Source organism: Nesoenas mayeri (genome assembly GCF_963082525.1).
Source record: "Nesoenas mayeri genome assembly, contig: SCAFFOLD_35, whole genome shotgun sequence".
Taxonomy (NCBI): Eukaryota; Metazoa; Chordata; class Aves; order Columbiformes; family Columbidae; genus Nesoenas; species Nesoenas mayeri.
The window spans coordinates 344116-356622 of record NW_027659961.1 but is presented as its reverse complement, the minus strand read 5'-3'; the positions used below and the strand labels follow the sequence as shown (position 1 = coordinate 356622).

Sequence of the window (12507 nt, the reverse complement as noted above, 5' to 3'; positions counted from 1 at the left end):
ATAAAAGAAAAGCCAGCAGTGAATTAGAAAGGGGTTGACAAAACTATCACAATAAGAAAACAACCAACAACACCAGAAAATCCAGCTGACAGGCTGGGCTTGTAATTAGCGACATTAAAACTCCTGTATAGAAGAAGATGGCCAGTTTATTGCTTCTGAAAACAGAGGGATATAAGATTGCACAGGGCATCCTTGAGCTGCTGGTTCCTCATGCTGTAGATGAGGGGTTCACTGCTGGAGGCACCACCGAGTACAGAACAGAAACCACCAGATCCAGGGATGGGGAGGAGATGGAGGGGGGCTTCAGGTTGGCAAACATGCCAGTGCTGACAAACAGGAAGAGCACGGCCAGGTGAGGGAGGCAGGTGGAAAATGCTTTGTGCCGTCCCTGCTCAGAGGGGATCCTCAGCATGGCCCTCAAGATCTGCACATAGAACACCATAATGAACTCAAAACACCAGAGGTCAAAAAATACAGTAACCACAAGAAGCCCAAATTCCCTGAGGTAGGAGTGTGAGCAGGAGAGCTTGAGGATCTGGGGGATTTCACAGAAGAACTGGCCCAGGGCATTGCCCTTGCACAGGGGCAGTGAAAATGTATTGGCCGTGTGCAGCAGAGCATGGAGAAACCCAGCGGCCCAGGCAGCTGCTGCCATGTGGACACAAGCTCTGCTGCCCAGGAGGGTCCCATAGTGCAGGGGTTTGCAGATGGCAACGTAGCGGTCATAGGACATGACTGTGAGGAGAAAAAACTCTGCTGTGATCAAGAAAAGAAACAAAAAGAGCTGTGCAGCACATCCCGAGTATGAGATGGCCCTGGAATCCCAGAGAGAATTGGCCATGGACTTCGGGATAATGGTGGAGATGGTACTCATGTCAAGGAGGGCGAGGTTGAGCAGGAAGAAGTACATGGGGGTGTGCAGGTGTTGGTCCCAGCCTATGGTGGTGATGATGAGGCCGTTGCCCAGGAGGGCAGCCAGGTAGATGCCCAGAAAGAGCCAGAAGTGCAAGAGCTGCAGCTCCCGTGTGTCTGTGAATGGCAGGAGGAGGAACTGGGTGATGGAGCTGCTGTTGGACATTGGCTGCCTGTGGGCATGAGGACCTGTGCAAGGAGTAAAGGTTTAGATTGAGACTTTTATGGGAACAACCAAAGCCATTTCCCAAAGTATCTCCCATCCCTTCACACAAAGAGACCAATTTTTTTATTTTCCAGGAGAACGTCCTGGCTGAGCCCTCGTCGGTGCTTGATGAGTGTGCAATGAAGAGCAGGGTCTCTGCCCAGGGGCTCCTGAGGACTCAGCCTGACCCTGTGTGATTGGGTGGGCAGGGGCCAGTCCTGGGTTTCAGCTTTGTCAGCTGGAACCACTCCTGGTGCAAAAGGGACTGTCAGCATCTGTACCCCCAGGCCTGAGAAACTGAGTTGGAGAGGTTTGGTGTTTCTACAGCTCTTCTCCCCTCCCACTCTGGGAGTGTTCTTGTGTCAGAAACCCTCAGCATTTCTGCTGCACTCAGGGATAACAGAGCGAGTCCTGTGAGACCAGGGGGTGCCTGTGGGTAAGTGCAGAGTGAGGGCAGTTGCTCTGTCCCTCTGTCCTGCTCCAGCTGCCCTGGGCGGGCACCTTTCTGAGATGGGAGCTGATCACACTCCCATGTTACCCTGAAAAGCCACCAGGCACTGCTGAGAGCAGAGGGATCCACCTCAGACCATGACAGGTCTCACCCTTTCCTAAGGTCTCACCACCCCACGTTTAGCCCAGAACACACACGGCTCATTCCCCAGCCCCACAGACTGCATTGCCCACAGCCCACAGGTCAGAGCAAAGCTGGGACACGTGTGCCCATGGACACACCTGCAGGAAAGGACACACAAGATCAGGCTGTGACTCTGCAGCTGAAACTGCCATCCCCAGAGAGCCTGACAGCAAGAAGAAGATCCCAACGGCAGTGACCCAGAGCAGGGGAACAAGAAGGAAAATGCGGTGAGGGTGGGGGTGAGAGAGGCCAGGGCAGAGGCAGCCGGGCACTCAGACAGCGTCTCCCTTCCCCAGCTGTGCAGCCACCTCCCAGACACCAACAGTGCCGGGCAGCTGCTCTCAGCCCCTGTGCTCTGCAGAGGAACTGCAGCTCTGGCTGCACAGGAGCTGCTTCATGCCTTGGAGCCCCCGGCCCTGAGGGCAGAGGCTTTGCTGGGTGGGACAGGAGGCCAGGGGGCTGCTCACAGGAGGGATCTGCCTGCAGGAGATCATATTGAATTGTCTCTGTTCTCCCTCCCACAATATATCTGGATTAGACTTCCTCTCCTTCCCAGATTATATCCCTGCTACCTGGAGATTCTCCCCTGGGAGGTGTTTCCCTGTCCATGGCTGTTCCCTGTCAGTGCTCACAGACCATCCCACCCTCTGTGCCCTCCCCCTGGCCCTACAGATCCTGCCTGTTCACAGGCACTGCCTGGGGGCATCTTCCTGTCTACAGGCTGGAAAACAGGACAGGTCAGACTAAGGCTGAGGGGTCCAGCCAAGGTGATGCTGTTTCTGCATAGGCAGAGGAGAGGAAAGGCATGCCAGGATTCTCTTGAAGACCTACTGCAGTTCATGTGTCTCTAGTATTTGTTTTAAATTAAAAATGTCCTTAATCACCACCCATTCCCCAGAGTAGGAGACTGAAAACACGGACTCAGGGAGGTTCCTTATCTTTGTAGTACTCTTTGTCTTCTCTCCTTGAAATCTCCTCTTGTCAATATTCGGGAATGAGCTGGAGCTGTGAGCAGCCCCGACCCACGGAGAACCCAGCAGCAGAAGGACCCTGCCCTGCCCTGCTGGGGGTCGCTCCTTCCCCCCACAGTTTCTCCCCTCAGTGTTGCTGGAATCCCCCGGGCAGGCTGAGCGCTGACCCTGGCAGGCGGCAGAGTCCCTGCCCGGCACAGCCCTGGGGTGCAGGGACCCTGCTCTGCAGGACAGCCCTGGGCACCCCTGGGTGCTCCCCCTGCAGTCACCCTCAGCAGAAGTTGTCGTCATTCCCTGTTCCTGTGACAGTGCAGCAGGGAAGCGCTGGTCTGGAGTGTGTTCTTCTCCTCTACAGCAGAGATACTGTGAGAGAGACCTGACAGATCCTGTAAATTGTGGGATGTACCAGCTTAGGGTCTCCCTCCAGCAAATGCAGCTGCATTGTCCTACAGCCAGAGACTTACCGTGTTAGAACTGTGATTTGTCTCATTGAATCCTCAGCAACCAACCCCCTACATTGCCTTTCCCTCTCTCTGCCTGTCTCCTGTGCCCTCGGTGCTGCAGGCAGAGCCCTCAGCCCTGCTGCATGTGCAGAGGAGCTGCTCCTGGGCAGAGCTGTCTCTCTGCAGCGCTGCCGCTGCCATGAGCTCCCTGTGTCCCAGGAGCCCAGCCCAGCTCAGCAGCACAGGAGCAGCCCATCATGTCCCTTTCTCTGTCCCCTCTGGGCTCCATCCAGGTGTCCCTGGGGCTCCAAGGGCACATCCTTCGAAACAACCTGAAGTAATCAGTGATGTTGATTCTCTCTCCTCTGCAGAGACACATCATTGTGTTCTTTGTAATAAACAATGAATTAGTATGAGAATCAACTTTTCTTGTCCCAGAGAGGGACAAGACACCGGGAAGATTACAGCCAAGGATCTAATTCCTCCAAGCCGGGGGAGGAATATCTTCAGTTGGATGAGTTCAGGCATTTTATCCTGGTTTTATACTCCCAGGTCTAGAGAGACATTCATCAGTCTTTGGCCATGTCATGTCTGTGCTCTGATTCAAAGCCTTTGCACACATGGGCGCTTGGACACTTGGTACCAGGTTTCTTGTGCAGGTCAGAGCTGGGCTGGTGCCACAGCTGGGGTGGTTCAGCCCAGATGTGAGGCCATGTCCTCAGCCAGGGACCTGACTGGGGAGCTGGAGCTGTCAGTGCTGCAGAGAGAGCTGTGACACGGATGGAATGAACTGCCAGGCAGGGTGGCAGGAGTGAGTTCATCTGGTCTCAACGACAGCAGCCTCCAAGCATATCAACGTGCCAGATTAGAACTCAGTCCAGAGCTGTAAGGCAATTCAAGGGCCCATAATGAGCTGTTACTACTGCAGGAACAGTTAAAGGAGAAACAAAAACACTGTGTGGCCAATGATGAACTGAATATGTGAAACAACTGATAATCTCTGTGTCTCTTGTCCTCCATCTTCACCAGCAAGGTCTCCCAGGCTTCTGTGGCTGGAGTCAGAACAACCAACAGTGGATGGGGATCAAGTCAGGGTCACTGGAGCTAACACAATCCTTTCCAGTCTATGGGACAGCAGGGGCAGCATCCCAGGAGCTGGGACAGCAGGACCATGTCACAGTGAGGCCACTCTCCACCATCTCGGAAAGCTCATGGAGACTGGGGGGACTCCCCGACCACTGGCAGCTCTCACACAGTGTGTGCACTTTTCAAAATGGCCCATGGGTGAGCAGGGGAATTAAGGGCTGTGCCCCAGAGCATGTCCACTGGGACCCCATTTCTGGGTGTCTGGAAAAGAAGGTGACGGGGTTTACCCAGGGCAGGTTATTCCTCTTTGCTTTCTGTGAGGAAAGGACAAGGTTGATGTGGGCAGAGCAGTGGTGGTCTGTTATCCTGAAGTCAGTAAAAAATCTAGCATCATCCCCCAAAATATTATCGTGCCCAAAGTAGGACATTATGGTCTGTGTTAGTGTGTAAGTAGATGGGTAAAAACAATCTGGATGGTTGGGCTTGGAAAGGTGCTGTAGAAAGGGAGAAACTTTCCAGTCCTGAGGACAGTCCAGCACTGGAAGCTGTTTCCCAGGAGTGCGCACTCATTCTGTCCCAGAAAGTGACCAAGATGTGTTTGGATATAGCCCTGAGCAATCTGGTCTGACCCTGCTGTGAGCAGGAGGTTGGTCAAGACACCTCCTGAGCTCCCTTGGAGCCTGAATGACGCTGTCCTTCCTTCCCCTTCATGTTTTCAATTTAGGGACAGCTCTTAGGTGTTCCCTGAGCACAGGAATAATTCACATGAGATGCAGGGCTGCTTTACAAGTGCCCCTAAACAGCCCTAACACACTTTTATTGCATCCCTATTCATTTGCCCCCAGCCAGGTTATTCTTTTTTGCTCAGTTCATTCCCATCTTGTTGATCCTTTCAGAACAGGTTACTGAAGAGGTGTCAGCCTCCATGTACAGAGTCTGCACAGCAGCCAGGCAGCAAAGCCACCATTGCAGAAATGGAGATGAGACACTTCACCAGCTCCTTGAACCTATGGATCAGCGTGACTTGTCTGCTGAGATTGCTGGGAACACCTGAACTGTGAGTGCAGAGCATGTGAGTCCTGGTTGGGTATCCTGGCTTGTCTCCTGACCCATGTGGTGCTTCAGGCTGTGAAGAGAATCAAAACCAGCCATTGGACTGGGGTAGTTCCATTTTACACGTGTCACACGGGGCAGGTGAGGGAGCTCAAAACTCCAGACTCTGCGGCACTGTTGGGACTGCAGAGACTGGAAATGCAGGTGACCGTGTGTGTCAGTGCACACACATAAAGATTCTGGCTTCCTTTGGGCCTTTGCACTGACCTGGGATCTGTTCCTTGGCCACCTTTGTCTCAAAAAGAAACTGTTCTCCTATGCAACCTCCACATCACACCACATAAGAAATAATTAAAAGGTAGAAAAATAATGAAAGAAGCACAATTTTAGGGTAACTCTGTCCAAGAGGTGTACTCTTTAAATGATAAAACAAAAAAGAAGTGAGAGAAAAAGCATTGTTCTAAGAAATTCTTTCAAGACACAACTGCTGAGGTGTAGTAGATGCTTGGAAAAGCAAGAATGACTGTTAGGAATGAAATTAAAGAGATTTAAATCATCACCATCATCAGTGAGAATGAGGAGTTCCCTGTTACTGTTACCAGTGACAGCACCACTGTTCACAAACATCCTTCAGAGCATCTCCATTTTTCCTGGGCTCCAAAGCTCATCCTGCTCAGAGTTTGACAGGATTGCTGCAAACCCCTGTGACCCAAATCTCTACAACTGTCTCTGCTCAACAGCCTTTTACCCCAGGAAGGGGAAAACTGCCAATGCAGACACCAACCCAGTGCCCAACCTGCCTAGAGAGCCAGGACAGTTGTGCCACACAAGAGTCGCCTCTGAGGGAACCTGGAGGTGATGGAACTGAAATGGTTTCAACCCAAATAAGAGAATCATAGAATCATTGAGGCTGGAAATGACCATTAAGAACATATAGTAAAACCGTAAATCAAACACTGCCCAGTCTACCACTAAACCATATCCCTAATCGCCACATCTCCGTGTCTTTTAAACACCTCCAGCAATGGAAGCTCCAATCCTGAGCTGGCAGGACACCATTGGCTGCAGTTGGACATAAGATACTGGTCATGGCTGTGAGTTCAGCCCTCAATGGCAGAATGTCTCACACCCTCACTGAGGAGGGCAGGGGGCTGGGAGATGGCAGCACGTTTCAGTTTCCAGATCCCAGCACAGAGTCCAAACCATCCTGCCCTTGGACTCTGGAACCCAATTCCTGAGATGCAAAGCTGGTGGCCTTCTGAGGATAATCATGGTAAAAGGCACGAAAAGTCCTTCAAGTGTTTGTGTAATTTGTCTAGGAATGTCAGTCATATATGCTTATATTTAAATATCTGTAAAATAGTACACTGCATCTGTGGTAGCCCCTCTGGCAATGACAATTAAATAGATATTTGCACTATAAGGCTCCATACCTCATCCACAAGCACACATCTAAGTGGTTCAGATGACGGGTGGTCTGGCAAACGTCACCCTTTGTGTCCGCAGGTGATGGACACTGCTCATGTGCCTCTGCAGAGAGTGGCAGGAGCTGGATCCCCTTCTCGGGACAGACTCCTTCCAGGAGAGACACAGACACAGGGGAACTCATTGGGGCTTTACGGCATTTCACTCAGCATCAGTTTTGACCTATTGGATGCTGTCCTGTGACTGCCCTTTCTGCACAAATGATCATACAAACACAACCATTTAGTGAAACATGGTCATAAAGCTGCTGTTATGGACAAGAAAGCTCACCATGAACTCTGGAGAGAGCGAGGAAGTTCATAATAAGCACCAGGAAGAACCAAGAAGATCAAGGTCTCTTCTGAAGAGCAGGAGGCCTGAGCAGCCGTGATTGGCCATTGTAGGTGTGAGAGAGGGTCAGGACATGTCAGGGAGAAGCAATGAGATGGCTGATGGCTTCAGTGAACCCTTCCAGCCATGTCTGAGCTCAGAAATGGAAAGCAGTTGATGTCTGCAGGTGGAGAAGGAACAGGAGGAAGATCTTCCTGGGAATATGGAAGGAAGAAAGGCCTCTCTTGTATAGCAGTGCCATTTGCATGCTGTGGGCATGGCTGTGCCTGGGAGATGGGGAACGGCTGCTGCTGGGGTGGCTGTGCTCAGTCATGGCCCATGAGCTGACCCTGCTCTGCTCCTCTCCTACACTGCCCACACTTGGATGGTCCTCAGGAATCAGCCATGAGCCTGGTGGATCCATGAACCTCCTGCAGTGATTGGTATGGATCCAAATAGAGGATTCAAGCAAGTTTGGGACTGGTCCATTGAGGTGACTGGTGACCATTGCCAGGTGAATGAAAGAAGCTGGATGAGTTGTGAGGAACTCACAGGCATTTCCAACTGCACAGAAAAACAGAGCCTAGCAGTTAAAGCAACAGTACTTGACATAAAACCCACCCTCAAAACACAAAACACTCACACTGACCACAGGAAAAGCCTTGAAAAACATTGGAGAAAGATCTACCAGGTCCCAGGGCATTAGGGCTCAGCCGTTCTGGTGATGAACAAGCATCAAAGGCTCACATGGCAGAAACTTGAGGTTTGCTTCTGCCTTTCACGTCGTTAGAGGTTTGTTCATTCTTTCAGTATCTGCAGTTCAGGATCATGGCACCAGAGAGCTCACTAACATATAAAATGCTCTTACAAGCCAAGGCTCTGTGCATCATTTTCCTAAAGGCTTCAAGTCTGGTGTGGATGATTAGAGAGATGTCAGGAATAGCCAAACAGAGAGCATTTCCATAATAAATAGCAATAAAGCCAAATTTCTTCTATTTGCTTTCCTGCTCGCCCTTCCCTCCCTTTACAGAAATGGTGGCACCAGCAGCCTCCAGGTCATACTGATGTGTTGCATCTCCTGATAAATACAGAATATGTCAGAAAAGTGGGTGCCTAAATCACCATGTGAGTGAAGAGACAGGCCAGGACACCCTAAGAGGAGTCACACTCCTCTGGACCAAGAGGTGGGTGTCCCTCGCAATCTCAGGTGCCATAGCACAGCGATACTTGTGTTCAGACAGCTGGTCAAGTGACCCATCTCCTGTTCTGTAATGGTGTCTGAGTTTGCTCAGGTCACCCCTGACTTGAGTCCCATCCACTGCTGGGTATTCTCTAGAGTCCTGCCTTCAGGAACCAAGTCCCAGGAGACCTTGCTGGTGAAGATGGAGACAAAGAAGCCATGAACAACCTCAGTCCTGTCTCATTTTGCTCGTATGAAGTTCAGCAGCAGACCCATGATCGCCCTGTCTATTCTATTTTTTTAAGGAAGCTGTATCAGATCATCTTGCTGCCCTCAGCCTCCCGTGCAGGTATCAAGTCCAGAGCAGCTTTGGCATCATCCCCACATCCATGGACAAGGTTTCTAAATTCCTCCTTTGCAGCTTCCCCTGCTCCCACCTCCTGTGTGTTGCCTTTAGCCCTGCAGCTCCATCAGTGCAGAGGAGCAGCCTCACAAGATAAATGCTTCTGTTCATGGGTACTTGGAGAGATCATTCTTGTGCTTGGAGCAGGATATCCTGTAAGGATTATCAGATTTCCTGAGCTCCTTCATCCTTCAGATCTACTTCCATGTCACCAATTTGCCCACCATCCCCCAGTATGTCAAAGTCATCTCCTCAGGAGCCCACCAGCCTGTGCTCTGCTGCTGGCCTTCCTCCCTCCCCTCTGGTGCCTGGGACCCCTCTGTGTCCTGCTCACGACAGTCAAGGTGGACACTGATGTTCACATCCCTCACCAGGGTTTCCTTGTTTCCCAGTTCCAGATCCAGGTGAGCATCACCCTTTTTGGTCCACGATGCAGACATGTTAAGCAGTTGGCCCAAGACCTTTGGACTCTTGGCAGCTGCAGCTTTGCCTGGCCAGTGAATGTCAGGGCAATTACAGTTCCCCATAGAACGTACTCATTCACTGGTGAGTTGCTCGAGTTGCCAACAGAAGATCCATTTCATCTCCAAGATCAAGTTATTTGTAGCACACAACACGTGGGGATCAGGGTTTGGCCCTTTGGTTAATGAAAAACATTCAGGTTTACTGATCATGAGAGAGACTTACACCTTGCTTCTCCTGACCTGTCATCTCTAACCCAACCCTGGGGTCATTTCCTCAGTAGTGTTCCTCAGTGGGACCCATTAATATTACAAGAAACTTCAGAGTTTGCATCTGACTTTGACTTCTGAAGAAGTTTCTTCAGCTTCCCCTCAGGGTCTGAGGTTCATGGACTCAGCACCAAACCCACCAGAGGGGTCATTAAAGCACCTTGGGCTGCTCCTGCGCTGCTGAGCTGGGCTGGGCTCCTGGGACACAGGGAGCTGATGGCAGCGGCAGCGCTGCAGAGAGACAGCTCTGCCCAGGAGCAGCTCCTCTGCACATGCAGCAGAGCTGAGGGCTGTGCCTGCAGCACCGAGGGCACAGGAGCCAGGCAGAGAGAGATTAAAGGTGGTCAGGACTGGAGGATGACTGAGAGCTCGCTGGAGGAGAAACCTTTGCAGCCCTTGCCATGGTAATTCTCTGGTGCAGGGCAGTGCAGCTGTAGCTCCTGGAGGCATCTCCTGAAACTGGCACAGGCACAGCTTGTGGGATCTGTAAGGAGGGGGCTCTTGTCAGGCCATGTTGAACAGCTGTGAAGCCGGGTGAGCACCCAGGGGTGCCCAGGGCTGTCCTGCAGAGCAGGGTCCCTGCACCCCAGGGCTGTGCCGGACAGGGACTCTGCCGCCTGCTAGGGTCAGCACTCAGCCTGCCCGGGAGATCCCATGGCAGCAGCTGTGGGGGGAAGGAGCGACCCCCGGCAGGGCAGGCAGGGAGCTTGTGGGGCTGAAGGGGGCTCTGTGGGTCAGTGCTGCTCAGAGCTCCAGATCCCCCCACTGACATGGCACAGGGTCCTTCTGGACAATGACAGCAATAAAGGAACAGCCACAAGGGAAGGAGTCTGTGCTTTCAGTTTTCCACTCTTGCTCGTCTGGGTGTGCAGTGGGAGATGGGGATTTATTTCTCTCTTTGGAGAAGACACTGAGACCCCAGTTCTCGTTAGGACGTGTCTGAGCTGCTCCTGAGCCCCTGCACACACAGAGCTGCCCCTGGGCAGTGCCAGGAGGTGTGAGCACGACAGAGCTGAGCACACAGCGGGTGGGACGGGGTCTGTGACACTGACAGGGAGCAGACCAGGGACAGACACACAGCTGCAGGCAGCACAGACATGGGCAGGGGGAAGGAGCTCCTACCAGATATGCCAGGGAGGGCATTTAGGAACCCCCCTGCCATTCCCTGCAGTGCAGACACATTTCCCAGTGCAACCCCTGGTCTCCTCTCCTCCCCAGCAGACCCTCTGCCCCAAAGCCATGGGGTCCAGGTCACGAGTCTCCACCTCAGCAGCTGGACCTCCAGGTGAAGGGTTCCTGGAACGTAGTACACAAAAAAGGTGCTACAAGTACTTGCTCTCCAGTGTCATTATGTGACTGGCAGCAGCACAGCCGGGTCACGAGAAGGTTCCACAGCATGGCCGTCTGCCTTTCTGTCCTTGCTTTGTTTTCTAGTAGCACTGCAGTGTCCTTCCCTGTTTCTCCACCTGTTCCTAGTGCTCATGCTCTCTGGGCTTGGGGTAGGAGTGGGGATCAGTTTTCGTTTTGACACCAATTCAGTGGATCTTTCCTCACAGGTGTGTGCATGGAAATCAGATGCCCAAGCTGCATTGATGAACTGTTTTTGTCAATTGGTAGAAAGAGAGAATGAGTGGAAACATCCCTCCATCAGGGAGGGGGGTTTTCCATGAGAAACAGCATGTTTATTTTCCTCAGAGAAGTGTCCCCTAACTTGTCACTGTCTTTCCTCCTTGCACAGGTCCTCATGCCCACAGGCAGCCAATGTCCAACAGCAGCTCCATCACCCAGTTCCTCCTCCTGCTGTTCACAGACACACGGGAGCTGCAGCTCTTGCACTTCTGGCTCTTCCTGGGCATCTACCTGGCTGCCCTCCTGGGCAACGGCCTCATCATCACAACCATAGCCTGGGACCAGCATCTCCACACCCCCATGTACTTCTTCCTGCTCAACCTCGCTCTCCTTGACTTGGGCTGCATCTCCACCACTCTCCGCAAATCCATGTCCAATTCCCTCTGGGACACCAAGACCATCTCATACTTGGGATGTGCTGCTCAGCTCTTTTCATTTGTCTTCTTGATAGTGGCAGAGTATTTTCTCCTCACCGTCATGACGTACGACCGCTACGTTGCCATCTGCAAACCCCTGCACTATGGGACCCTCCTGGGCAGCAGAGCTTGTGTCCACATGGCAGCAGCTGCCTGGGCCACTGGGTTTCTCAATGCTCTGCTGCACACGGCCAACACATTTTCACTGCCCCTGTGCAAGGGCAATGCCCTGGGCCAGTTCTTCGGTGAAAGCCCCCAGATCCTCAAGCTCTCCTGCTCACACTCCTACCTCAGGGAACTTGGGCTTGTGGTGATTAGTATATTAGTAGTATTTTTGTGTTTTGTGTTCATTGTGGTGTCCTATGTGCAGATCTTCAGGGCCGTGCTGAGGATCCCCTCTGAGCAGGGATGGCACAAAGCCTTTTCCACCTGCCTCCCCCACCTGGCCGTGGTCTCCCTGTTCATCAGCACTGCCATATTTGCTGACCTGAAACCCTCATCCATTTCCTCTCCATCCCTGGACCTGGTGGTGTCTGTTCTGTACTCGGTGGTGCCTCCAGCAGTGAACCCCCTCATCTACAGCATGAGGAACCAGGAGCTCAAAGAGTCTATAAGGAAAGTGATGACTGTTTACTTTTCAAAAGCTGTAATGAAGTGACCTCCTGCTTCTGCATGTCACTTGTAATATAACACATTACTAGTTCAACAGGAGTTCTGTACATTTTTTATTTTTTTTCTTTGCATTTAGGTATTCATTGATGTATTAATGCTACCCACAAGCAAAATTATTTTTCATCTTATATCGATGTCCGTATCTACGTGTCTAGTGTGACAGCTGTACTCTCTGTGTGTATAAATGAAATAAAGGGCCCCGCACTGACTTGTTTGCCCAGAATCCTCTCTCTGGGATCTCTGGGGCTGCTGGAGTCATGTCTGTGTGCTGAGGGGGAGTGAGCAGGAGCCACCCTGAGCTGGGTCTTCCTCTCACCCTGACCAGCATGAGCCTGCGGACTCACCCCATGGCCCTGGCCACCACAGCCCACTTGCTCT

At 52.0% G+C, this 12507-nt stretch overlaps 2 protein-coding genes across 2 annotated transcripts; one reads left to right on the top strand and one right to left on the bottom strand.

Annotated features, from left to right (window-relative positions):
• Positions 1 to 208: 208 nt before the first annotated feature.
• On the bottom strand, positions 209 to 1078 carry LOC308052587 (olfactory receptor 14A16-like; the record flags this gene model as incomplete). Its single annotated transcript, XM_080364652.1, has 1 exon — positions 209 to 1078. One exon carries the CDS (start codon positions 1076 to 1078, stop codon positions 209 to 211), a length of 870 nt encoding a protein of 289 aa, XP_080220778.1.
• Positions 1079 to 11173: 10095 nt separating this feature from the next.
• LOC308052585 (olfactory receptor 14J1-like) lies at positions 11174 to 12227 on the top strand (the record flags this gene model as incomplete). The annotated part of the gene is made up of 1 exon (XM_080364650.1): positions 11174 to 12227. The coding sequence occupies one exon, from the start codon at positions 11174 to 11176 to the stop codon at positions 12113 to 12115; it is 942 nt and encodes a 313-aa protein (XP_080220776.1). The 3' UTR covers positions 12116 to 12227.
• Between the last annotated feature and the right edge of the window lie 280 nt (positions 12228 to 12507).